Here is a 27,676-nt window from a genome sequence, read left to right as displayed (position 1 = left end):
TCACCCCAGAGTGGCGGCAGACCTGGGCTTTGGAGTGCCCAAAGGACCCCCCCCCCCATATTTCAATGTCTCAGACAGTGCTAACTTATTGCTGCCATCACTAGACCCAAAGACTGGTAAAGTGGTCTGCATGTCAAACACAAGTTGACCTAATAGAACAGGCAGGGGGTGCAGTACTGTACACCTACCCACCGTGAGCATGTGACCCCCATTGACCCATTTTCCATCAGTTTCCCACCTGCTTCACCAGCTGCCTCTTCTTCTCCTCATTCTGTTCATCCCTGGCCTGAAGGTCCCTTTCAAACTGGGCCTTAAGGGCCTGCATGTTGACCTCCAGGCGCAGTTTGGCATCTTCAGTGGCCTGTAACTCATCCTCAAGCTCCTCCAGCTGCGTCTTCATCTCCTCCACTTGGGTCTCTAGTGCCCGCTTGGACTTCTCCAGCTCGTGGACCTGAACACAGAAGAGATGAGATGGTGATGAATTTTGCAGCTACACCAGTTCCTTAGCTGCCTGAGCGGCCTACTTACGTTTTTGCCCACGTCGTCCTTGGAGCTGACCAGGTCCTCCATCTCGGCCTTCAGCTGCTTGTTGATCCTCTCGAGCTCCTCACGGGAGTCTTGGGCCTCGTCGAGGGCCCGCGCGAGTGACAGTGCCTTGGTCTCCTTCTCGCGAGCCTCCGCTTCAGCTCGGTCGCGCTCCTCAGCATATTTGCTCGAAATGCTCTTTTCTTCAGCAAGCATCTAAGGACAGGTAAAGCACCAGGTGAGATAGGGCAGCAAAGAGAAGGCAGCCATAGCCTGCTTGAAAATTCATTACAGACCACCGAAAAGAAGAGTGAGGGCTCAGGGTCACTGCTGGTACAAGTGATTGCCAAAGCCTACATCACCAGTGCCATGAACCTCTTTAGAACTGGCGCTGGACTAAGTAGTTACCTATGCAGCACAAAGGCTGCATCTACCTGATTTGCCAGCAGATGGCAGCACAGACACTTTTCTAATGCAGTGTGGAGCAGTTGAGCCTTTTATATGAGCCCAGCCTGAGCACCAGTCCACAGGACATGGCTGGTATGGAGACACCAGTTAGCTTAACCTGCACGTCTTTAGGATATGAAAGGAAAGCCCACACCAACATGGGAAGAATGAACAAAACAATGCTCTGACTGCAGTGGGGTGCAGAATTTAGATAGATAGATAGATAGATAGATAGATAGATAGATAGATAGATAGATAGATAGATAGATAGATAGATAGATAGATAGATAGATACTTTATTAATCCCAATGGGAAATTCACATTCTCCAGCAGCAGCATACTAATACAATAAACAATATTAAATTAAAGATTGATAAGATTGATTTAAACCCTGGAATTGGGATCTGTTAGGTGACAGCGCTAACTACTGTGCCACCATAGCACTCTTATAGCCCAGCACTACACAATAAATAATATCATGTCAGCCTGCTGTGTTCATGGTGTGATGTCATTGTCACTGCAGACAGGAGCAGTATGCAGTACAATACTTTGACCTCACTGTACACTAGTGGGCAGTGCAGCTCTTTGCTTGTAGCCAGTCAATATATGCAATACAAGACCTTCATCTCAACATACACTAGAGGGCACCAGAGGGCTTTGCTTAATACTTGAGCAGTCAATAGCCGTGTGCCGGGGGTTCTCAATCTCGGTCCTGGGGACCCCTGTGTTCCAACCAACCTCTTTCTAATTGGACTCCTGGGCTAATTAAGTGAACTGTCATTTCCCAGATTCTGTGTCTTTTCTGGTTGAATCAAAAACCTGAAGCCACAGTGGGCCCCCAGGACCGACATTGAGAACCCCTACTGTATGCAAACAAGACTTTGACCTCACTGTACACTAGAGGGCAGCAGAGGCCGTTGCTTAATACTTGACAGTGCAGTTTATGCCTGCTGCACAGACCTGAGGTGACCTTTGTGTGGCTGGTGTAAGGGATGGGCAGCCATTGACCATGTGTTTGGTTTACAGAGTCGTTTTTGTACAGTGAAATCCTTTCTTGCACATGTTAGCGTTTAGCTCTGCTGCCAGTAGAGGGACAGCCATTCTCAAATCCAAAGTGACTGAACTGACACAAGCACTCCCTCAACATTCAGTAATATGGAACAATGGCCAGCAGAAGGTGGCAGAATAGGATGTTACTTAGTGTCAGCCATTATGATTTGTTATACAAGCCTCCAAAGAGCTGAAGAAGGAGGTCCTTTGGATCAGCAGACACTAGAGGGCAGCAGAGTCCTCACTCAGGTACCCTGTATGAGCTTGTAAAAGACACAAAGCTGACGTCACTTTGTCACAACCAGGCAGAGACTCTAGGGAGTAGATGAGGGGGTTTTGAAATGATTGTGAAATGGGGGCTGCTACATCGCCTCCTATTGGAAGCCCAGAGCACTACAAGCCTCTTGTTACCTCAATGAGCTCAATACTCTGTGAATGCTGTATGTGAAGGACTGGAGTCTAAGCCATCATTGAGGCAAACTGGACTGGCATATCACGGGTGTAGGGATGGCTGCTACTTAGATGTTTAGCTTCTTCACCTCTACTCTTTAGACATGAGTCTGGCATTAGAGTGAAGAAGACTGAGAAACTGAGAAGAGAAGGAGATTGGAAGGCAGTAGGAGTTCAAGCAAAGCAGAACAGAGAGAACAAAGATGGAATCCTTCTAGAAGAGTCTACAGGTAGAGGAAAAAAAAAAATCAAAGCAGCTGCAGTCTGACGGACAGTGAAACTACAGTACACATAGCCGCCACCAGACCTGGTCAAACTTCTTCTGCTTCTTCTCAAGGTTGGAGACCAGCTGCCGCTGGTTGTCCAGGTCCACCAGAAGGTCTTCCAGTTCCTGCTGCAGGCGGTTCTTTGTCTTTTCTAGCTTGTCGTATGCGGAGGCCTTCTCCTCAAACTGGGTTGTGGCTGCCTCCAGGTCGCGCTGAAGCCGTTTCTTCCCATCTTCCAGCAGCTCAACGGTGCCGGCAAATTCTTCCACCTTCTTCTTGGAGTCAGTCAACTGTGGAGCAAGCAAAAGAGGGATGAGTCCATGTTGATGTACCCCTTAAGATTTTAGACTGGGATAGCATGAGACAAAGATCATGGAGAGTGCCTGGAAAACTGATATAGTGCCTTTCATGGCCAATGTGTACACTTCACAGTATCATTGCTAGTGTGCAGTGGGGTCTACCTGGAGCCCGTTACACAGCAGCTGAATTGACGTCAGCTATTCCCTGTCACTAATGATAGAATCGTTTGTTTAATGCACTGGCCAGCAGGAGGCAGCAGAGCGCAATCTTAGTAATGTGGGAGTCTGCTATCACCCCAGTCGTGAGTCAGGCTCAATTCAGGCCTCCCGCATAGGGGGACACAATACAGCTAAGACACCACTAGAGGGCAGTACATGCATTTACTTAATACAGATGGTTCTCAACCTATGATGGTTCGATTTATGATTTTTCAAAGTTACGATGGTGATAGCAATACGAGAATTTATATAAAATTTTGTAAAATATACATTTGCAGCTGGGGGGGTGGCAGTTTACCCTGCTGACTTACCGTGCCCCCTTCAGTGCCTGTACAAACAGAAGGATACGAATGCCCTGCTCACTCGGTGGTGTATTAGTTTGCAGGCTTTTAATGTTCGCCACCGTCCCAGGGCAGCACACACCAATGCTGACGTTCTCTCCTTAGACAGTCATTTTGGACAAAGCTAAGGGGGGGTGGTGAGATTTCTGAACTCTTTTGAGACCCCCTCCAACGGGGTGACACGCTGAAGCACAATTCCCTCGGTAAATGACAAGCAGTCCACCACAGATGTGGCAATAGTGCTTCGGCATGTTCACAGGTTGGCAGCGCCACAGAAACGCCAGCCAACCGCTGCCCATGGATGATGCAGGGAACATCATAACTTGGTCACTGACTTGACCCCCACTCTGCCCGTTTGCTGTGTCTGTGTGTAGGAGAGTGGTAGATCCCGCTACAATAAATACCCGTGCTGTTCCTGTTTCAAGATGAATAAAGCTGGTGTCGCTAAAGTACGGAGACTCAGCCTCGTCTTTGGGGTGCAAGACGGGGACTCACACGTCAGTGTTTTGTTAAAATATTACCAAATTTATTAACAAATTAAGTGCATTACCGATCAGTTTCCACAGAATTAGGGTAGGCCAGCCGTAGCGTAAGTAGGCTGTGAGTACCGTACCCTTACACTACTTTTAGCGACTTACGATTGATTCGACTTGTGATCTGATTTTTTGGAATGTAACCCCATCCTAAGCAGAGGACTACCTGTACTTCACAATGTAATTTAAGACTGCTATGTACACTTAATGTAACTTCTGTGCACCCGGGTTCAAGGGTTAGACTGCCCTTTAGCACAAGGACTGTATGCAAGACTGAACAACGGAGTTCATTAGGAGAAGAGTAAACAGCAACTGAACTGACACCAGCCATCCCTCTGGCACGAGTAAATGTGAAATATGAACTGTTTAGTGCAGTGACCAGCAGGAGGCAGCAGAGTAGATCACTCAGTCATGCCTGCTGTAGAGACACGATCTCTGATATCATTCATGCCTCATGCTCAATTCAGGCCTTCCACGTAGGTGGGGACGACACATAGCTAAGAAGCCACTAGAGGCTTTTTACTTAATACTTCACAATGCAACGGTTTTGTACAGTTGATGTGGTGTCTGCACACCAGGGTTCAAGGGTCAGGCTGCCCTTTAGCGCAAGGACAGTGGTAATCCCATTTTTATATACAGTGCATCCGGAAAGTATTCCCAGCGCTTCATCACTTTTTCCACATTTTGTTATGTCACAGCCTTATTCCAAAATGGATTAAATTCATTTTTTACCTCAGAATTCTACACACAACACCCCATAATGACAACGTGAAAAAAGTTTACTTGAGATTTTTGCAAATTTATTACAAATAAACAAACTGAGAAATCCCATGTCCATAAGAATTCACAGCCTTTGCTCAATACTTTGTCGATGCCCCTTTGGCAGCAATTCCAGCCTCAAGTCTTGTTGAATATGATGCCACAAGCTTGGCACACCTATCCTTGGCCAGTTTCGCCCATTCCTCTTTGCAGCACCTCTCAAGCTCCATCAGGTTGGATGGGAAGCGTCGGTGCACAGCCATTTTAAGATCTCTCCAGAGATGTTCAATCGGATTCAAGTCTGGGCTCTGGCTGGGCCACTCAAGGACATTCACAGAGTTGTCCTGAAGCCATTCCTTTGATATCTTGGCTGTGTCCTTAGGGTCGTTGTCCTGCTGAAAGATGAACTGTCGCCCCAGTCTGAGGTCAAGAGCGCTCTGGAGCAGGTTTTCATCCAGGATGTCCCTGTACATTGCTGCAGTCATCTTTCTCTTTATCCTGACTAGTCTCCCAGTTCTCCACAGCATGATGCTGCCACCACCATGTTTCACTGTAGGGATGGTATTGGCCTGGTGATGAGCGGTGCCTGGTTTCCTCCAAACGTGACGCCTGGCATTCACAGCAAAGAGTTCAATCTTTGTCTCATCAGACCAGAGAATTTTCTTTCTCATGGTCTGAGAGTCCTTCAGGTGCCTTTTGGCAAACTCCAGGTGGGCTGCCATGTGCCTTTTACTAAGGAGTGGCTTCCGTCTGGCCACTCTACCATACAGGCCTGATTGGTGGATTGCTGCAGAGATGGTTGTCCTTCTGGAAGGTTCTCCTCTCTCCACAGAGGACCTCTGGAGCTCTGACAGAGAGACCATCGGGTTCTTGGTCACCTCCCTGACTAAGGCCCTTCTCCCCCGATCGCTCAGTTTAGATGGCCGGCCAGCTCTAGGAAGAGTCCTGGTGGTTTCGAACTTCTTCCACTTACGGATGATGGAGGCCACTGTGCTCATTGGGACCTTCAAAGCAGCAGAAATTTTTCTGTAACCTTCCCCAGATTTGTGACTCGAGACAATCCTGTCTCGGAGGTCTACAGACAATTCCTTTGACTTCATGCTTGGTTTGTGCTCTGACATGAACTGTCAACTGTGGGACCTTCTATAGACAGGTGTGTGCCTTTCCAAATCATGTCCAGTCAACTGAATTTACCACAGGTGGACTCCAATGAAGCTGCAGAAACATCTCAAGGATGATCAGGGGAAACAGGATGCACCTGAGCTCGATTTGGAGCTTCATGGCAAAGGCTGTGAATACTTATGGACATGTGCTTTCTCAATTTGTTTATTTTTAATAAATTTGCAAAAATCTCAAGTAAACGTTTTTCACGTTGTCATTATGGGGTGTTGTGTGTAGAATTCTGAGGAAAAAAATTAATTTAATCCATTTTGGAATAAGGCTGTAACATAACAAAATGTGGAAAAAGTGATGAAGCGCTGGGAATACTTTCCGGATGCACTGTACAGTACTGAACAAAGGCGTTCGCTGAAAGCAAATGAAACAGCAAGTGAACTGACGTCAATCAGCTCTTGGTCACGGGCAATGTGTAATTTATTAAAAAGGAACTGGGCAGCAGGGGGCAGCAGAGTACATTACTCAATAATGCCTGCTATAGAGATAGTGTCACATCATTGGCCCTTCAGTCAGCAGCAACGCACAATTCAGGCATTCAAATTAGCTTGGGGACAACATTTAGCAAAAAAAAAAAAAAAGCCACTAGGGGGCAGTAGGGGCTTTTACTTAACACCTCACAATGTCCTTTAAGCCTGCTACTGTATGTTTTATGTCACCCAGTGTTTCAAAGTGAGCTCTCTGACCACAAGGGCTAACTCTGAACCCCCCAATGTGTGTGTTTTAGCACCCCTGTGCTTATTCTGAAAATGACTGAGCCCAGCTCCTCGGTTAGGCCATCCTGAACTTCTTGCACCAGGGCACCTCCTGGCTGGTAGACCCCAACCCCACATGTCCTCCCCTCTGACTGACCTGCACATTGAGGGTTGAGATGTGCCTCTCCAGGTTCCTCTTGGCCTCCGTTTCCTCATCCAGCTGCTCCTGCAGAGAGTTCTTTTCGTCCTCCATTTGGCGAAGACGTGTGGACACGTTCAGCTTTTGGCGTGTCTCCTCGGCGAGCAGCTCCTGCAAAAGTGAAGATGGCGATGGGACAAGTGAGATGTGGGTACGGCACAGTGGTAGCATCTCCATATGACCCGTGAGGGCCCAACCAGCACGATATACACTGGAGTCACTGGGGGGCTGCTCAACCTCTTAGACCAAAAATAACACATCTGGAATGGCATAAATGACTGTCACATGATGAAGACAAAGTGACCAGAGAGGTGAAACTAGTGGCAAGATGGAACAAAAGTGACAAGCCACCCCAAGCCAGGATGTCTTCCTTCTCCAGGAAAGTGCAAGAAAGGTGACATCAAGACAGAACCAAGCAGAACCCAACTGTCTATAACAATGGCTTCTAATGTTAAAACCATAAGATCTAACACGGAAATGTTCAGACAGATTCAGAAGGGGGTACATCAGCGGTACCTGGGTGTCCTGCAGCTGGGAGCTCAGGCTGGACACATCCTTGTTCAGTTTGATGGCCTTGCCTTCAGCCTCATTAAGGAGATTTGTGACACTGTCCAGCTCGGTCTGCGCATAAAAGACAAAAGATGGCCAGTCAGCACCCCAAATGTTACCTCAATATCCTCATCCGACACCCCAACCATGAGAAGCCCTTTTGACGTACGGTCAGTCGGGTGGCCCGCTCGCCCAGCTCGGCTTTCTGCCGCTCTCCGTCATTGAATTTGGATTGTAGGTCTGTCAACTGGCCCTCCAGTTTCTTCTTTTTGTGCTCCACTTCTTGCTTGGTCTGCGCGAGCGAGCGCACCTCCCCGGCCAGATCTGCGTTTTCCTTTTCAAGGGTCTGCTTTGCCTTGTCCAGGTTGGTCTTTGTCTGGAAAGAAAAGATGACATTTTGTCAGGATCCGATGACACAAGTCAGCCGTTTGTATTTGTACTGATGTGTGGCAACCCAAGAATCAGGAGGTGGGTGGTGGGTTATCCAATACAATATTTCAAACATAAAAATAAAAACGTACTAAGTTGAGAAAAAAGTTAATAAAAGTTTAACAAATGGTATCAAACACAATGTATCCCACATTCTGATGGATGCCAGGACCCCCCCAGTGCTCACTCACCCGTTTGAACTGCTCCAGTTGCTCGGTGAGCTCTTCCACCGCCTGTGTGTGCTTCTGCCGCATCTCTTGCACCTGAGCTTCATGGGTACGGCCCTCCTCCTCCAAAGCTCTCTTTAACAAGGTCACTTCTTGTTCACGTTTCGCCCTGACAGATAAGCACGGAATGGTAAGGAACTTACAGCAAAGTCACTGAATTCTGAAATTGCATTGCAGCAATGAATTGGCATTGTAAGGGATTTCCACAGCAAGGTCACAGAGTTCTTCTTAGTTATTATTATTTTGGCAGATGCCTTTTTCCAAATCAGCTTACAACATTTAAAATTACACTGGGTTACATTTCTTCTTTTTATCCAGTTGGAGCACCAGTAATGGGATTTGAACTGAAAAGCTCAGGATTTGAAGGCCAAAGCCTTAACCATTAACGCCACACTGCCTTTCTCACACTTCATTACAGAAATGCATGGAATGGTAAGGGATTTTCACAGCAAGGTCACTGAATTCTTCTTCTTGTAAGATGTAATTACTAATTACACGGGTACTAATTATACTACTAATTATGTAATTAATAATTACACCTTGTCTGAAGAAGGGGCCTGAGTTGCCTCCAGAGCTTGCATATTGTTATCTTTCTAGTTAGCCAATAAAAGGAGTCATTTTGCTTGACTTCTCACCACATTTCAGATACAACTGGTTACATTTCTTTGGTTTATCCAGTCAGAGTAGCAGGCAGGTGAAGAGTCTTGCTCATGGGTTCATATTAAACTACTGACATTGTGGGACCTAAGTCCAAAGCCTTAACCACTAACGCCACACTGCCATTCTCACACTTCATTACAGAAATGCACAGAATGGTAAGGGATTTTCACAGCAAGGTCGCCGGATTGTGACACTCCATCATTCTAGCACATGAAGCCCAGGCACAAGGCTGCACCCCTAGAGCAGGTGAGATGGGCTCAGAGTGGGTCAAGTGCAAGCAGACCAACGCTCTTCTGGGAGCTCCACCTCCATGTCAGAGAATGTGCCAGAAGATTTAACCTCTTTAGCGTTACATGTTTTTCTCAAAAAAAATATGTAAAACGCGTTATGTTTTTTTGTCTTGAAAAATTACATTTTTATTAAATCTCAACTTTATATTGTAAAACGTGCAAAACATTAAAAGTCAGAAGTGTAGAAAGTATAATAATGATACAAACAATAATTATAATATGAAGAGCACCCTGCACACGTGCAAGTGACGCGAGTGTCACTTTTGGCTTAACTGTCCGTTTCAGTTTTGCCTGAAGATGGATTCAGTTCGTCATCACTGCTGATGAGAGCCGTTTCTTATGAGACGCCATTATGAGGCTAGAAGAAGCCGCGTCTATGCCGTTGCCCATGTAACACTTGGGCCTGGCACTTACACAACACATACCTATACCATTGCCAGGTAACACTCGACACTAATGCCTTAACGTGAGACGCGTCTACACCGTTGCCCAAATGACACTCGGCTCTAACAATAAGAGTCATAAACCCGTATGACACAATAAAGTAACAACCTAATAGCCAGAATTGGGGTGCATCACTCCGACCCACCTTCTTCTGAACTATCTGGTGGACCCAACACGTATTTACTATCCCCAGAACCTCAGCCCACCCTCAACACTTGACCTGTCCTACCGGAGTTCCTGTTGTGTGGCCGTACTGTCCAAGGTGTCCTCCAGTTCGGACTTGAGGGCCTCCAGCTCCTCTCCCAGGTCCCTCTTGTGCTTCTCTGCCTTGTTTCGCGCAGCCCGCTCCGATTCCAGGTCCTCTTGGAGATCCGAGATCTGGGCCTCCAGTTCTCTGATCTTCTTCAAGGCATTGTTCTTCTGTCCCACCTCATCTTCCAGCCTAAGGAATGACAAGTAAAGTCAAGGCGGCCATCTTCGGACACCCTCTGGAGGATATGCAAATGTACAAATGTAATAATTTTACTGACTTCAGCCCAAAAATTACATTTTGGACAAAACAGGTCTGAACAAAAAACACTGACAGCCTTGCAGTTTGTACCCTCGACTGCAGCCATCCTCAGGGGTGCACTGATCCCGTGAATCAGTGGGCAAGGCTGCTTTTATCCTTTTGGGGTCCTGAGTGTTATACATATTTTGGGGACCCTATCCCTCTTCTCTTTGTGGAATGGAGCCTACTCCAATATGCCCAAGGGGTCCAAAGTGTCTGCTAATTGGGTATCCCACTCTCGACCTACCGGGCCAGAGCAGCCTGCAGTTCTTCCTCCTTTTTGGCCAACTGTGCCTTCAGCTCGGCAATCTGGGCTTGAAGGTCGGCGATCTGCTCCTGGAGGTCATTTGATTCGGCTTCCAGCTTTCTCTTGGCCTTGTCCAGCTCTTGTCGCCCCTTCTCCTCCTTTTTGAGCCGCACTGCAAACAAACGAAGAACTCATCAGTCGGTTCCTGGGGCTTCTGGTCAGACTGCCCACTTGTGTGTTATGACTTTTTATTTTCCATTAAAGGTTTCGCAGGGCGCTGATTCCGTTTCTGATATCAAATACATGTGCCATGAAACTTGAACTACAGTGGGACAGGAACAAAGTTAATTTAGCTGCACTGGTTCTGGTCCCAGACCACCGAACCCGTCATTCAAAGGCTTAATGAAAGACACATGTCCCACAGCCCCCCACACAGACAAGTTGGCGGTCAAGTCCACCCGCTGACCAGGACTTTTAAACCTTTTTACCCTCAAGCTCGGAGATCATAGATTCATGTTTGGTCTTCAGCTTGGTCAGGTTCTTGGACTTCTCTTCTTCTTCTGCGAGGTTTGTGCTGAAGTCGGACACTCTTTCTTCCAGCAGCTTCTTCTCCTGAAATCAGCCAGGAGAGAGGAAGAGTGTGAAATCCCCACGATGCATGGAAGGAGCCTGTCAGAGTCACCCTCTTCGTCCAGACAAACCCAAGGCCCTCCCAAACACTCTGAGACCCCCACACCTTCAGCAGCTTGGTGTTCTGGTCCTCCATGACCAGAATGTCGTCCTCCAGCTTTTTGATTTTCCCTTCTGCTGTGACCTTCTCCAACTGCAGCTTCTGCCGGGCGTCCTCCTCTTCCTCTAGCTGCTCCTCAAGGTCCTGCAGGGAGCCAGAAACAGTGTGAGCCTCTAAGAGGGGCACGGGTGCCATGCAGAGCTTTGGAAGGCCTGCTGCCATTCAAGTGGCTCCCCACTCAGTTAGTGTGCAGAAAATAAAATGAGAATTGCGAAAGAGATGGATCCATGAAATAACAGAGTCAATCAAAATTAAAAATAACACATCATATTTCAATGCAAGAAATTATAAATCATAAAAAACAACGGGGTAATAATTTAAAAAGTAAGAGGGTGGCACAGCAGGTACCACTGCCATCTCATGAATTCAGCATCCTGGGTGCTTGTGGCTCTCCATGTGGGGTTTACGTGTTCTCCCTGTGCTGTGTTTCTCTTCCTCCGGGGGTGCCGGGTTTTCGCTAACAAACCCAATGTAAGATGAAGGTGGAATTGTGGGAATACAGGTGTGTGGGTGTGTAAGTGGGCTCCACAATGCACTGGCACCCCATCCAGAATTGGTTCCTGCCTTGTGCCCAATGCTGCTAGGAGAGGCTCCAGCTGCCCCTGTGACCCTGGACTGGATTCATTGGGTTTAAGAATGAGGGGTGTGTAAAAAAAAAAGAAAAAATCACAACAAATACAGGAATAAGTCAGGGCAGCATGGTGGCGCAGTTGGTAGCACCGCTGCCTCAAATATCCTGCATTGTTTGTGTTAAGTTGACACTTTATCCTCATGTCTTCCAGAATTTTCCGTCCCTCATCCCGAAATAGAAGCTGATTAGGTTTTCTTGTAAATTTCAAATTTCCCATTAATGTGTGTGTGTGTGTGTGTGTGTGTGTGTGTGTGTGTACGTACCCAGGCCCTGCAATCCAGAGTTGGTTCCTACCTTGAGCCCAGTGCTTCCAGATTGGGCTCTGAGCCCCCATGATTCTGAACTGGATTAAATGGTTTAAGAAAGAGATCTGATGAGATGACATGGTAATAAATCAGAAGAGACCAATAAATGTAACAATGGTAATGAAGAGAAGGACAATACTGATGATGCTTGATAGTAAGATAACACATCCGGCTCTGGGTGTCAGGGGACTATCTGGGCAACATCAGGTACAAGGCAGGAGCTGACCCGGGATGGGATGGCAGTCCATCACAGGCTATTCCCATATACTCAGATGCCAATTCATCCAATGTCACCTCTTTGGGCTGTAGGAGGAAGACTCACAAGGATACGAGGAGAAAATGCAAACCTGGGATACAGGATTTGAAGCCAAAAGACACCAGTACTGACCACTGTGCTGTCATGCTGCCCAGTAATAAATGACCACTTATAAGATCCACCTAAACCATTTCTGGGTTGTGGGTCACGTCTGTAAAGACGTTAACCAGTCCTAGAAGGGGGCGTTAGTTCACCTCACATACATTGACACACTTACATGGGATCCCTTTGGAGTCCTCAGAGAGGGATTTGGGAGGATGAATGGAGCTTGCTGAGGAAAAGTTCACACAGAGACAGGGAGAACATTCCAGCTCCACACAGATGGTGACCAGACTGAGATTTGAACCACAGATTCATGTACCAGCAATCTGCCCATTAATAACACATCATCAAATCTAGACATTCCAGTTCTAATTTGTGGAGACCAGAGTCCGTCAGGGAGCCAAGCTGTCCTAGAGGGGGTGCCAGTTCTTATACACATACCACAACATACACAAGGAGCATTTGGAGTCATCAGTAACGAATATGAGAGGAAAAGTGGAGAAACCAGAGAAAAACACACACAAGGACCAGGAGAACATGCCAGCTCCACACAGACCAGGCTGGGATTTGAACCGTTTGGCAACAGCACTAAACACTCTGCCATCATGCTATCCAGTATTAAATAATCCATCAATAAGTCCACTAAATCCAGTTCTGTGTTACAGGAACCAGAGTCTGTCAGGGAGCCAACCAGTCCAAGAGGGGGTGCTAGTTCACCTCAGGACTCCTTTATACACACAGCACCACTCACAAGAGGTCAGTTTGATGTCAAAAGCTGAGCACACAGTAGAAAAAAGGCACACAGGGACAGGGCGAACATGCCAACTTCATACAGATAGTGACCAGGCTGGGATATGAACCATGAGGCAACAACACTAAACACTCTGCCATCATGTTACTCATTAATAACCCACAAACTCCACTTCTGCATCATGGGCACCAATAAGTCCTAGAGGTGGCGTGAGTTCAACATACAGTCACACTCACAAGAGGCCAGTTTGGAACCATGGGAGGAAAACCACTCTTGGATATAGGGAGAATATCCCTACTCCATAAAGACCACCATAGCCTCGTATTAATAAATAACACATTTATAAATAATCAATAAAATCAGGTCCTGGACAAAGCTTTACTGATGCCTGGGCTGAGGGGTGAAATGCTGACAACCGGAAATATTTTTTGAGAAGGGAGCCAAATTTGGGGAATGCAAGTGCTAATGGGCTACCAGAGCGGGCAAAATGTCAGAGATGATCCATCAGTGTAATGGGCCACCAGGTGCAGGGGTTTGGGTGCCCAGGCTTATGGGGTGGACATCAGATGAGCTGTGATGTGGATCAGGATAAAGGGAGATGCATATGTATAGAAGTTAAAGGTCACGAGATCACAGGTGGACAGAACTGGCACCTGTAACTGGTTCTGCATTTTCTTCTTCTCGGCCTGCAGGACGTGACTACGCTCCTCCTCTTCCTCGATGCGGGCCTCCATCTCATGTAGGATCTCTTCAAGCTCCTGCCTCTTGGACTCCAGCCGGATGCGCATCTCCTCAGCCTCGGCATACAACTCTGTTTCCGCCTGCAGCTGTTCCTGGAGGAGATTCTTCTCTTCCACCAGCTGTTGAGCACGGGTGGAGAAAGAGAGAAGTGAAGATGGTGAGAGGGACAGACAGATGGACGTCATTCAACAATGTGCTGGAATCTTGAGCATGGAGGTGGCTGTCAGCATGGTGCCACCGCACCAGTGCTCGTGAGTGCCCGCTCACCTGGGTGTGTTTCTGATTCAGCTCCTTCAGCTCGCCCTCGGCCTTCTGCTGATGCTCCTTCACCCTTTGCAGCTCCTCGTCTTTCAGATGCATCTCCTCTTCTTGCCTGGTGACTTGGAGCAGGGGCTTGACCTGTGGAGAGAGTGACAAGTGACAAAGGAGCAGGGGAACAACAAGGAAAATGAGCTTTGAGGGGTTGTTGCTGTGCCAGGAAAAAGAAAACACCTTCCAGTGACAAAGTCGAGAGCTTCTACCTCAGCGTCCACCCCACTTCATTGGACACTGCTCAGCATGTGGAGTGCAATGAGAAAGTGACCCGTGTGCAGGGGTCACTGTGTGTGTGTGTGTGTGTGTGTGTGTAAGATAACCATTCACTCACCCAGGTAGGTGCATCGCACCTGAGACACTGGAGGGATTACTAGACAGGATCAGATCTGAGTGTGGGAAACAGGTAGATGGACAAGTCAATGGATGATTGGAACAATGAACAGAATGATGGATTCATAGACTGATGAACGTATTGGTGAATGGATGGATGATTAAACATAAGGAAGGATGGGCAGACAGACAGATGGATATATGGACATTTGGATGGATGAGCGTATAAATAGATGAATGCTTTGATAAACAGGTGGATGGCTAGATGAAAGAAGATATTGATGGATGAGTGGGTTGATGAATTGAGAAATGAATTTACATATGGGTGGATGGCATGGATGTATGGATTGATGGATGGATGTATGGATAGATGGATGTTCCACATATCTTCAAGTCCAAGTAAGCAGACTCAGGTGCATTTCTTCCCATTCTCTCCCTGAGAGGCAAGTCTGCCTGCAGAGCAAACTAAGGTGTGGTGTACCTCCAGCCACAGTGGGCAAGATGTCACAGCTTCTCAAGGGAGGAAAAAACGTCTTCATTGTTTATCATTTTAACTACAATTTCTTTAGTTTTGCAATTGCTATTAATGTACTGGTGCACTGTGCCACATCACCATTAAATGAGGTACAAAGTTGTATTAAAGGGAAAAAGAGGCGAAGTGTAGTCCACCTTAATAACATTTTCTATTTTTTCTTATGGGACAAACAGCCAAGCACCCTACACATCATGTCGCTATACTTTGTGTTACTATAACGTTGTATTGCTGTGTCAGTGCACATCATGTCACTATACGTCATGTTGCCATACATCTTGTCACTATAAGCTGTGTCGCTATCCATTGCGTTACTATATGTCATGTTGCTATGCATTGTGTCACTATAAGTTGCATCGCAATACATTGTGTCATTAGACATCCTGTCATTGTACACTGAGTCACTATACATCATGTTACTAAAGTATATGTCATTATATATTGAGTTGCTATATATCGTGTCACCATTCATCATGTTACTATATACTGTGTCACTATGTGTTATGCCAGTATTCATTATATCTTTATGTATTGTTGTGGCGCTATAAGTTGTGTCACTATTCATCATGCCACTATACATTGTGTCACTATATGTCATGTTTCTAAACATTGTGTCACTAGATATCCTGGTGCGATAGGTTGTGTTGGTATATGTCATGTTGCTATACTGTAGATAGTGTCACTATAAGTTGTGTCACTATACATTATGTCATTATATATTGTGTTGCTGTATGTTGTGTCACCATTCATCACGTTACTATACTGTATACTGTGTCACTATGTGTTATGCCAGTATTCATTATATCTTTATGTATTGTTGTGGCACTATACATCTATACATCATGTTACTATATATTGTGTCATTATGTATTGAGTTGCTATATATTGTGTCACTATGCATCATGTTGCTATACACTGTGTCAATATGTGTTATGCCAGTATTCATTATATCTTTATGTATTGTTGTGGTGCTATACGTTGTGTCACTATACATCATGTTACTATATATTGTGTCATTATGCATTGTGTCACTATGCATCATGTTGCTATATACTGTGTTAATATGTGTTATGCCAGTATTCATTATATCTTTATGTATTGTTTTGGCGCTATACCTTGTGTCACTATTCATCATGCCACTATACATTGTGTCACTATATGTCATGTTTCTAAACATTGTGTCACTAGATATCCTGGTGCGGTAGGTTGTGTTGGTATACAGTATGTCATGTTGCCATACTGTAGATAGTGTCGCTATACATTATGTCATTATATATTGTGTTGCTGTATGTCGTGTCACTATACAGTATGTTGTGTCTTTACATGATGCAACTGCTATGTCATCATACATCATGTTGCTGTTGTAATGTAACTATATGTCATGTTGCTGTACATTGGAGATCCCTGTATGTCACTCAGATATACAACTGATCCTGATGATCCTCTCCTTGCCCTGGTTGACAGGGTTGTGTGTGTTTGTGTGTGTGTGACATCCACCTTGGTGAAGAGCCGCCACCACTGCCAGTTGCGTAGCTTCAGGTAGGCCGCACAGTTCCTCTGGATCACCTTCATGGCTGTCAGCTGCTGCTGTCTCTTGGCGAAAGCTCTGAGGAAGAAAACATAGTTGGGCTCGACTAGTCCTGGTCCACCAACTGACCTGAGGGTCCAGCCAGCGTCTATAAGACAGCCAAAGAGCAGTGGTGAAATGTGGGTCAGGGCACCACTGTCACACTCACTTTCGAGAGAGGAAGCCCCGGGCCTGGGCCTGGAAGGCAATGATAATGTCTGTGATCTTGAGGTCTCGCTCCTCCTCTAGATGTGCCAGCACTCCTGTCCGGAAGAACATCTTACTCAGGCCAATTCTGTACAAGTTGGGGTCGAGCTCCAGAGCTTTAATCTACAGGACAGATGAGTAAGAAAAAGAAAAAGAAACTGTGACTGGAGAATAAAAATCTGACAACACCAACTGGCTGGGGGTCTGCTGGAGGGGCAGTGGGTGCAAAACCACTGATTTACGTGGGCATAACATGCCAAGCCTCACACCACTCACCATTAGCACACAAGCCTGCTTGCCATCCATAAAGCCTTTGGGAATTGCACCAGCAGCCAGGATCTCATATCTGGGAAAAAAAAAGAAAAAACAATAAGAAAATGAATAAATATGCAAATGAGTTAGCCACACAGCACTGATTGGTTAATCTAAATTGCCCCAGTGTGAGTGTGAGTGTCCTTGTCAAGTCCAGGGCTGTTTCTTATAGCGCCTTTCACAACTATCTACATATCTATCTATTATATAGTGTCCTTCCTATCTACTGTATCTACCCATTATGTAGCACCCTTTATTTACATCCATCTATTATATAGCATCTTTCACATCCATCTAACCCTAATATAATACCTTTTGCACTGATCTATTATATACTTCCTTTCCTATCTATCTATCTACCTTTTATATAGCACCTTTCACATCTACCTCTGTATGTATCTATCTTCTATATAGTGCTTTTCTCATCTGTCTATCTACCTATTATATAACACCTTTCACATCTGTCTGTTTATGTATCTAACTACTGTATTGTGCCTTTCACATCTGTCTATTATATAGTGACTTTCACCACATCTATTTATCTAGCTTGCTATGTTTTATACAGCACTCTTCACATCTATTTATGTACATGTATTTCTTATATAGTGCCTGTCATATCGTCTGTCTACCATTATGAATGTATTGTATATCTTTCATCCCCATTTCTCTATCATATGGCGCTGTTTACATCTGTTTATGTTATATAGTGCCTTTTATATCTATCTGAACCCAAAAGCCAACATTTAATGAAGCCAATAACTTAAGAAGAATCCTTAACCTGAAGAAAGTCATTGTACATATATTAACAAGTCAAAGCTCTCCATTTAGTCCACATATCCTGGGTTCAGACCATGAAGTAGGTGACAAATTTTCTGTGGCCACCAGTATGAAGAAATCAGAAAGCCGTGGACTGTCCACATACTGCAGGGCCATGCGTTGAAAAATTCGGGATTGAAAAACTCTGGGATTGGATGCCCACAGACAGAATCTTTTATAAATGTCGTTCTTTGAATAAAGCACCACACGCTCACACAACTCTTCAGCTCAACACAAGGTGGACCCCCTCACCTTTGCCGGAACTCCTGGAAGACGATGCGGTTGGGGAAGCCCTGCCTGCAGATTCGGATGCCTTCCAGGACACCATTGCAGCGAAGCTGTTCAAGGACCAGATGAGCATCAAGCTTCCCTGCCTGCAAGGAGATAAAGAACCAAAGCTTAACTGTGACAAATCCAAAAATATAGCGACAATTGGGCAGAGGCAAACTAAAGGAAGGCAATTCTTTCCATTTCTGTTTTCATTTTGAGGATGTTTTGGCATTTGGAAGCCACAAGGGGGCAGCACTGCAGTGTTACAAAGTCATGCTTGAGCACTGGCCTTGACCACACCAATTACCTTTGATCCCACCTCCTTTTTGACCTCACTCTCTCATTTTCTCTCTCTCTCTACCTGTTTTGACAATGGTGGCCAATCAGGGTTCCTAACCGTGATGGTGCCACTCACATGGTTCTCTCTGTCTGCCTGTTTCTTTCTCACATCGCCTTGTTGCACTCTCCCCTCCCATGATGCCACTTTTTCGTAGTGAGCACTGTGGTAAATGCCTTTAAACCACACTGCAGATGTCACTTTACCACTGCTTTTCTGTTACAGCACACTGAGAAGGACAAACAGTTGGCACAGCAGAATCTAAAGATTCTGGAAGCCCAGGGAGATGCCAAGTGGCACAATACCCAGTCTGTCATTTTCTTACCTGCTTAGCCTGAACAGGGTCGTGGGGGTTTGCTGGCGCCTATCTCAGCTAGCATAGGGCACAAGGCAGGAACAAGCCCTGGACAGGGTGCCAGTAAATGGCAGACATTACTATTGACTAATAAAAGTCCAGCTGAGCTGGTGTTCTCATCCAGTCACCCTGTCTGACAGAGGGCAACTACAATATGGTGTGGTCCTAGCACAGTCTGTTGCAAGGTTACCTGGGAGCTGTAGTCCTAATAAGCAATGTCACTATCAGTGAAGTTTTGAGGCCACTAGAGGGCACTCCAGGGAAATGTCCAGAGTGCTACTTTAGGAGTGAATGACCCAGGGACACAGGCCTGGCACAAGGTGAACCTCTGGGTCCCTCACATGGAGAGCTTAGAGTTGGGAGGACTTCTGAAGCAGGGGCTCATCTGATATGGAGGAAGAGGAAAAGGCTTTCAAAAGGCGGGGGGTTCCAGTGTTGGATTGTAGACCGAGGCAGGGGCCACAGTCCTGGTAACACCCTGGGTGCTATTCATCCATCCATCCATCCATCCATTTTCCAACCCGCTGAATCCGAGCACAGGGTCACTAGTGCCCCCTATCCATCACTATGACATTTTTTTACTCGTTCCATAGAATGGAAAGCAATTATGGCAGCTTCAATCTCTGTGCTTATCAACTGACTGCTTACTGCTAAATGTTCTTATCTCAAAGTCCTTAGGCTCAAAGGTCAGAGTGAACAGTAAAAGAAAAAGAAACAAAATCACAGGACCCCAGAAGCTCAGGTAGTCAGAAAACATCCCTCGTGCTAGGAGTCAACATGGTTAAGTCCACAGATGCCTACTCACCCTCTTTTCGTGGTTGGGTATGATGCAGCGCACAAAGTTTGGGTTGGTGTTTCTCAAGGTGGTCATCAGCTTGGTCAAGCTCTCCTTGTAAAGCTGCCCCACGGTCCGGAACATTCCCTTTTTAGTTTTGGATGCACTGGGTCCAGAGCTGTCCATCTTTGCCATCTGATCCAAGCCCACTATGCGGTCAACTGTGGTGACAAAAAAAAAAGGCGGGAGATGTAAAGAGTGGAGCTGAGCGACTGTGGAACAAGACTGAAGGTTAAAATGCCACCGCTGGCACAACATGGCACAGTGAAACACTCAGACCTGCCCACGCCCTATCAAGCGTGTCTGCAGAATGGCATGCTTGTTTAACATCATGCTCAATCTGAGGGTGGCAGCACTGGGCACAAGGGGGAAATAATCCCTGGGTGGGATGCCAGTCCACCACAGGGTCCACTCGTACACACACGCCCAATTTGGAATTTCCAATTACACTAACTGAGTTTTAAAGCAAGAACATACAAAACAATAGCACTAAGCCTATGAAAAATGCTACATAAAAACATCGATGGATTGATGGATGAGTGGATCATGTGATAAAAGAGCCTAAAAATCAACCGACTGTACAGCGCCTGGGCCTGCATGAAGTGGACCCCAATCAGCCACTGAATTCAAGATCAGGGGTCTCCATTAACAAAATTAAAATTAAAAAAGAATGTCAGACGAGAATGAGATGTGATGGCTGACCTGTGGAATCTACTCCAGGGTCAAGGTGGGATGCTGGAGAGATTTCCTGCAGCATGGGATTCAAGGCAGGAACTAATCCAGAATGGGACACCCATCACCATCAGGCTCACACATACGGCGTTTTGGTGATGTTGAGGAAACCCAGAGGAGAGGGTCTACCAATGGGGTCCTCTACTCTGATATTAGGACATTAGAACAATTGTGATGAGAACAGGCCAACAAAGCTCATCAATCCTACCCACCTAACATTCAAAATAACATCAAATTGAGATCTGAAGGTCCCTAAAGTCCTACTGCCCATCACTCTACTTGGTCATATACTCCATATGTCTGCAGTTCTCTGTTGTGAAGAAAAACTTTAACACACTTGTGTGAATTCTGCCCTTAACAAGTCTCCATCTGTGACCCCAAGCTCTTGTTTAAAATCTCATTTTAAAGTAACAGTCGACACACCAGTCAGGTCACCACTGGTTGTCCATTTGTTTAAACTGTAAAGGCTCAGCTTCTCCAGGCTTCCCCCTCAGTCGCTCTACTAAGGTCCTGCATCAGTCTACTTGCTCTTCTCTGGACATCCACTTGTGCTACTCTGTCATTTTTTATTAATAAGGAGACCAAAACTCAACACTGTACTGCAGGTATGGCCTCACTAGTGTGTTATAAAGCTCAGACATGACTTCACTCGACTTGTACTTTACACATCAGGGTGCTATATAACCTAACCTAGCAGCCTTCTTAATGGAGTTTGTGCACTGTCATAAGCTGGAAAGGTTCACCTCTTTCAGTCTTTATTCTCCAACACTGTCCATGGTCCTGAATCAGCCCGGTTGCTCTCGTCTGGACTTTCTCTTGGGCTGCTATGTCCTTTTTATAATCTGGAGACCAAAACTGCACACAGTACTCCAGGTGAGACCCCACTAGTGTGTTTCTATAACTTACGAATGACCTCACTCTATTTGTACTCTACATGTTGGGGGCGCTTTATAACCTAACATCCTAGCAGCCATCTTAATGGCATCTGGACACTGTTTGAAACAAAAGGCTCAGCTCCTTCAGCCTCTTCTCCTCAGTTGCTCTCCATGGTCCTGAATTAGCCTACTCACTGTGCTGCTATGTCCTTTTTTCCAACATGGAGACTAAAATTGCACACAGTACTGCAGCTGATACCTCACTGGTGAATTGTACATCTTAGATTCGATTTGTATTCGACACATCAGGGCGCCATATAAGCTAACATCCTAGCTGCCTTCTTAATGGCGCCTGTATGCTGTCTTAAAAACTGTGAAGGCTCGGCTCCTTCAGTCATTCCTCTTTGTTTGTTCTCCATGGCCCTGAATCAGCCTTGTTGCTCTCCTCTGGACTTTCTCTAGTACTGCTTTGTCATTTTCTAATATGAAGATCACCGCCGTACTCAGCACTGCAAGCTGTGACTCACTAGTGAGTTAAATAGCACAAAGTATAACCTTACTCGACTTACTTGGTTGCTCTCCATTATAACCTTACTCGACTTACTCGGTCGCTCTCCATGGCCCTGAATCAGCCTTGCCACCCTCCTCCGGACCTCCTCTTGCTCTTCTGCGTCTCTTTTGTAATATGGAGACACAAACTGTACACAGCACTCCAGGTGAAGCCTCACTAGTGTGTTATATAAATTAAGCATAATCGCCCTTGACGTCCGCTCCACACAGCACAGCACTATACTGGTATAACCTAACATCCTATTAGCCCTCTTAATGACTTCTGGCCACTGTTTGGGTGTAGACAGTGACCAGTCCACTATGACTCCCAGATCCTTCTCATAAGGTGTCACGCCTCCCCATTGTGTCTTCAAATGTCACATTTTTCCTTCCTACACATTTACTTACATTAAATTTCATGCCCCACTCATGTCTGCTGTCCAGGTCCCTCTGTGATGCACCTGACTTTTTATTGCCTGCCCTTCCTCCTAGTTGAGCATCATCATCAAACCTGACCAACATCTTGCTTAATTTAATATGGACACAGTGGGCCATGTGATCTCCATGTCCATGTGACCAGTAATGGGCATAGCAGTATGCAAACATAGGTACAAGCTGGCACTGGTAGCAAATGACCACACAAAATGACACTGAGGTAATGTCACTGTCATGGCATTGAAATACAACAAACCAAAAACACAGCAAATAGAATCGGAGGCCCAGAAACAATGGATATGTCAGAAACAAGACATCAACTCATAAAGATGGGTCTGAATAAGGGACTGCAGGGGATTTGTAGAGAATTTCAAATTTAGTGGGTACTCCCTCCTGCACTGGGACCCTGGCACACAAATCAGAAGTTGACTAACGTGAACGGAATTTTGTTACCAGCAGTGCGGGCAAAAAAGAATGTAGACTGGCAATGGCATCAAAATGACAAAAAGCATCTCACCGTCTTTCCAGAGGTCGGCCACATACTGGCTGGAGGACTGGTTCAACAGAGAGGTTATGTTGTCGTTCAGAGGGTCCATGTTCTTGGTCAGCCACTCACTGGCATTGTAATCAACCTGGACATGATGGCATAAGGAGACATACAGGCCATGGAAGGACATTTATTAGACACAGGTGGATGATCACGCCACCTAGCTGACCCTCCATCCTAACAATGCATCCCTGGATGAATGCATTTCCTCCCAGGTGTAGCTCTGGCACCTCTGTGGCTGCCATAAAACCAACACTAGACTTGCCAGTCAAGATTCACAATTTTAAGGCTCCCCAAGTTACTCACCCTGCCAGCGTAGTGCTGGACTGAGAATTCTGTCTTGTCCTTCAGCTGCTTGGGCTTCTGGAATTTGGGGTGGTTGCCCTGCTCAGCGCAGAGCTTCTCCACAAAGGACGTGTCCGTCGCCTTGGGGAACCAGCACTCCTCATCGAGCAGGGCCAGGATGCCTGGTGGGTTATTCTGTAGATGAGAAGCAGACAATCGGTCATCAGTGGCTGGTGCAAGATTTGGACAGAAGTAGGTGGTGTGGAATCATGGGAGCTCATAGGGTATGGGTGGGCAGGTAGGCAAACAGGTGAGTCAATAGGCAGGTGGGTAATTAGCCATGAAGTGGACGTGTGTCTTGTCACCAGCTTGGCCTTAGCATGCTGTGTGGTTGACGGATGAGAAGCAAATTTAGAAACTAAATGCTGCATCAGAATTCAGGCAACGTCAGTCACACTTTCTCAAAACCCATATAGCGCCTTGCAGGTTAAGTATCATCGCTAAGAGCACCCTGGCAGGGTGTTTGGAGAAGAGATGACATGTCCAGTGCCTTGGTATGCATATATTTCCTACAGATCACTCACCATCACTAAAAGCAACTGAGTAGGCTGCAGGGGAAGTGGTGTGCCATTCTGTCAAACAGCCTGATGGGCACTGGCATGTTCAGTGCCAGTCATACTCCCTTATTACACATAATGTGCCTTGTGGGTCAGGCACCAACACTAACCGCCAGTAAGCAGGGCATATTAACAGGGTGTATTTTTAGAGTGTATAGTGCCTTGCACATCTCGCATCATCACCCACATACAGCGTTAACAGCCTCATAAGTAGTGTGCTGATATCTCATCTGAATGAACCCGACCTCCAGTGCCCATTACCGTATCTTAATAAGCATATAGCGCCTTTCAGATCACTAAAGCATTAAGTGCCTCTAAATTGTGCGGCCAGCTTACCGGTCTCTCGATGAGCTCAATGCATGGCTGCAAGTCCAGGCCAAAGTCAATGAAGTTCCACTCGATGCCCTCACGCTGGTACTCCTCCTGCTCCAGGATGAACATGGTGTGGTTGAAGAGCTGCTGGAGCTTCTCGTTGGTGTAGTTGATGCACAGCTGCTCAAAAGAGTTCACCTGCAACACACAGAGGAGGTGGGTGTGAGACGCTGGCAAACATTAGGCGGCTTAGTGGGAGGATGCAGTTAATGTCAATGGTGCCCCCTAGCTGCTGTGGGCCTGTGCTCACTGCTATGTGAACGTCTTCTCCACCACAAACTGTTGCTGATTCACTGAATCCAGCTGATTTAACTGGGCAGTCACATCACCAGAGAGGGAAAGCTGCCCTGGATAGCAGTGGTTACAAGAACTGGAACAACCCACAAGGACTGGAAGAACATGTCAATGTCACATAGAAGGCAACCAAACATTAAACCAGTAGGTCAGGTTGGTCATGGCACCTGATGAGCTATGTTGTTTGTATTTGATTTAATAGCCACCAGTCCACCAAACATTCAAAAGAGAGGCAGGGGTTAACCAAGCAGCAGGCAAGACACTGTAAGGTGTTGCTGCTATCTGGTGGCCCCTGGGAGAACTGCACCCTAATTCTCCCAAAAATCACATTTCAGGAGACAGCAGTGACAGCCCTCTGGTGGCATCTCACTTTGGACAGCTATTATGGACCAAGACACAACTCAGTAAGAAGGCACCCACTGGTGGCACCTTCCATAGGCTAGCTCAGCGTTTCTCAACCTTTAAGTATTTGTGACCCGAGTTTTCATAACAGTTTTAGTCGCGCCCCCCTAACGTTTTTTTGAAAACCTAATAAAATTTATTCCTATATTTTTTGCTGCCAATACACCACTACAAGTTTAAAATTTTCCTACGAATATCGAAATTACGCCACATATGGCAACATTCGCGCCCCCTTTTTTGTTACTGTTTGAGAACCGCTGGGCTAGCTACAGGTGACCATCCGTCAATGGCCAGTCATGGCTCAGTAAGATGGCAACCTCTGGTAGCACCTCATTTAGGTCAGCTACAGGTGACCAGCTGTCCATACCTTAAAACATGGCTCGATTTGAAGGTGCCCTTTGGTGGCACCTCACTTGGCCCAACTACAAGTGACCATCTGTCCATAGGTTACCACATCGCCCAATAAGAAGATGCCCTCTGATGGCCAGTACTAAGCATGCTACTTTTACTGAAAGGCTGGCCTCTGGGTTTCACTCATGCCCTTTGGATGGGCCACCTTATCATAAGATTAAAATAAAGGACTGTCATACAATTCAGATTCAAACTGGTTTAATCCTGTTTAGGATGCAGGGCGATGGAGCCTATCCCAACAGCACCAAATACAGGGTGGGAAACAGCCCTGGACGGTGTGCCAGTCCACTGCAGGACTCCCTTGCAGCAGGCCACTCAGCAATTAACTGACCTGTATGTCTTTGTGTGGGTTTTTCTTCCACTTTAGCAGACATGGGAAGAACACACACAGAAAACAACTAGGCATGGGTCTCGGATCCTGCACACTGCATCTGTAATTGTCCAGTCTGTCACCCCAGAGCTTTTTTTTATCTGGAAAATGTAGTTTTGCCCAAATAGATGATATACTGTAAGATGGGGCAGCACACCAACTAAACACCTCTTTGGAAACATGGCACCTTCCCCAAAGTAAGCCTGCATGGGTACACTCTGTACCCACCTCAAAGATTTCAAAGCCTGCGATATCCAGGATTCCCAGGAAGGATGCCCCCTGCCGCTTTGTCTTGTCCAGAGCCTTGTTGACCCGTCCCAGGATCCAGCGGAACAGTCGCTCATACATGGCCTTTGCCAGGGCCTCAATGGCAAAGTCGGCCTGTGAATGAGAAGAATAAAGAATCAGAGGCGACCTCTGCCCGAGTTATCCTGACACATTAGCTTCCAGCAGAGATGGGAGAATGAGGCAGAGATGTGGCAACAACTGAACTGGAGAGTGAGGTGGACAAAAAGCTCAGATCACCTCATTCTGTTTGAGGAAAAATAAACTCAGGGGTTTGACTCTTCTCAGGGTGACACCCAAACCCCCCACTTCTGCTACTTTAGATGGCAGCGGTGGACAGTGGATTTATAAAACCACCTCCATGGGCAGCTCCATCAACCCAACAGGATAAGGGGGGGGGGGTGTCTCTCACTCTCTCTCCCTCGTTGAGCCTCATCACACCCACCCTCTCCTGGTGAACCTGGGTCAATATACCATTTGTCTTTTCTCAGAAGAAATCCTCATAGTTAGATGCCCCAGTGGCCGCTACACCAGAAGGAGTTGAGAAGACTGCTCAGTAATCTGGAGGTCCTGAGTTTGATCCCCACTGCTACCATCTCAGGGAGGACGAGCAGCTGAGTGAGGGGATGGGCATCACCCTGCGCAAATTCCTTCACAGATTTGGAATTTCATTTAACATTAAATAAGAGGACTGCCAGTCAGCCCTAAGAGTCTCCGGTGTTGAGAAGCCTCCTGTTATCCAGACTGTGTCTTCTGGCCAGAAGTCAGCATGCACCTCTCAAACTGGACCCACGTTCTCACGTTCTGCGCTGCATCTGTACAATTAGGTGTGGCTTGGCTTGTCTTGTCACATGTGGAGACTTTAAGGTGTCCACCCACCTTTGACTGAGCCAGAAATGAATGGACGGAAATGAGGATGATGGCAGCAATGGGAAATTGAAAATGAAGCTCAGAAAAATGACTCTCATATGTGGTGTCCGTCTTCTCCTACATGAAAATACTAAGGAGAACCCCCCCCCATCCATCCCAGAAAAAGGAGAGAGAAAATAAGCCATAGGCCGCGTTTTCCGTACCTGCTCTTTTGTCTGGGCTTTCTGCACCACGTCGCGTCCCACTTTGATGCGAGGAGTGAGGATGGCTCTAGTGAAGTCCGTCACGTTGATGCCCAGCAGGTGGCACACTTTCTGTGCGGCTGGAGGGGAAGCAAAGGCAGAAAGTGTAAAGGATGCATGGCATGGCTCGCAAGCCATCTTCAGAGAACAGTTATTGGTGGGGCTGCCAGAAGGCCCAACTTTGAAATGTTTTATTGATGGAGACGGAGCCGCGACTTTAAAACATTTTAAAAACCTTTTTTGGTGGCTTAGCCTCTCAAAGCTGGGGCACCTAAAACCAACAAGCAAATCAAAGACTTGATTTCAGGCTCACGGCACTGTGGGGGTCCATCAGAGGGAACACTCAGTTTGGTTTTTTGTCCCATTTGACATGATGTCTTTATCAACTCAGCCAGTGTACCAAATCGAAAAGGATGGTAACTCAGGCTGGAAAGCAAACGTGGGGCTCGTATCCTAAGAAGCAGCAACACTGTTCACGTTCCATAGCTCAACCCTTAATTCCCACATCTCTCTGCCAGGTAAACGTCCATTTTTCTGGGTTCAGCTGGGTTACCCGGTTTTATCCCACAAAGGATGTAATGGAGCA

The 27,676-nt window shown here is 46.4% G+C and overlaps 1 protein-coding gene across 4 annotated transcripts in view; it reads right to left on the bottom strand.

Annotated features, from left to right (window-relative positions):
- myh11b (myosin, heavy chain 11b, smooth muscle) overlaps nucleotides 1–27,676 on the bottom strand; it is a 76,696-nt gene that overhangs the window by 14,235 nt on the left and 34,785 nt on the right. For all 4 annotated transcript variants that reach the window (XM_051933997.1, XM_051933994.1, XM_051933995.1 and 1 more), the window contains 23 exons: nucleotides 27,052–27,170; nucleotides 25,922–26,074; nucleotides 24,181–24,354; nucleotides 23,249–23,422; nucleotides 22,913–23,027; nucleotides 19,775–19,965; nucleotides 18,260–18,381; nucleotides 17,156–17,225; nucleotides 16,842–17,002; nucleotides 16,603–16,711; nucleotides 14,196–14,327; nucleotides 13,841–14,047; nucleotides 11,089–11,226; nucleotides 10,841–10,964; nucleotides 10,353–10,524; nucleotides 9,785–9,997; nucleotides 8,126–8,270; nucleotides 7,675–7,881; nucleotides 7,473–7,577; nucleotides 6,915–7,067; nucleotides 2,780–3,028; nucleotides 529–741; nucleotides 239–451 (listed from right to left, as the gene is read on the bottom strand). In XM_051933997.1, the coding sequence (XP_051789957.1) occupies nucleotides 239–451; nucleotides 529–741; nucleotides 2,780–3,028; nucleotides 6,915–7,067; nucleotides 7,473–7,577; nucleotides 7,675–7,881; nucleotides 8,126–8,270; nucleotides 9,785–9,997; nucleotides 10,353–10,524; nucleotides 10,841–10,964; nucleotides 11,089–11,226; nucleotides 13,841–14,047; nucleotides 14,196–14,327; nucleotides 16,603–16,711; nucleotides 16,842–17,002; nucleotides 17,156–17,225; nucleotides 18,260–18,381; nucleotides 19,775–19,965; nucleotides 22,913–23,027; nucleotides 23,249–23,422; nucleotides 24,181–24,354; nucleotides 25,922–26,074; nucleotides 27,052–27,170 (3,659 nt within the window). The remainder of the gene's footprint in view (nucleotides 1–238; nucleotides 452–528; nucleotides 742–2,779; nucleotides 3,029–6,914; nucleotides 7,068–7,472; nucleotides 7,578–7,674; nucleotides 7,882–8,125; nucleotides 8,271–9,784; nucleotides 9,998–10,352; nucleotides 10,525–10,840; nucleotides 10,965–11,088; nucleotides 11,227–13,840; nucleotides 14,048–14,195; nucleotides 14,328–16,602; nucleotides 16,712–16,841; nucleotides 17,003–17,155; nucleotides 17,226–18,259; nucleotides 18,382–19,774; nucleotides 19,966–22,912; nucleotides 23,028–23,248; nucleotides 23,423–24,180; nucleotides 24,355–25,921; nucleotides 26,075–27,051; nucleotides 27,171–27,676) is intronic.

The sequence above is a fragment of the Erpetoichthys calabaricus genome, chromosome 11 (assembly GCF_900747795.2).
Source record: "Erpetoichthys calabaricus chromosome 11, fErpCal1.3, whole genome shotgun sequence".
Classification (NCBI taxonomy): domain Eukaryota; kingdom Metazoa; phylum Chordata; class Cladistia; order Polypteriformes; family Polypteridae; genus Erpetoichthys; species Erpetoichthys calabaricus.
This window is presented reverse-complemented; position numbering and strand designations above follow the sequence as displayed.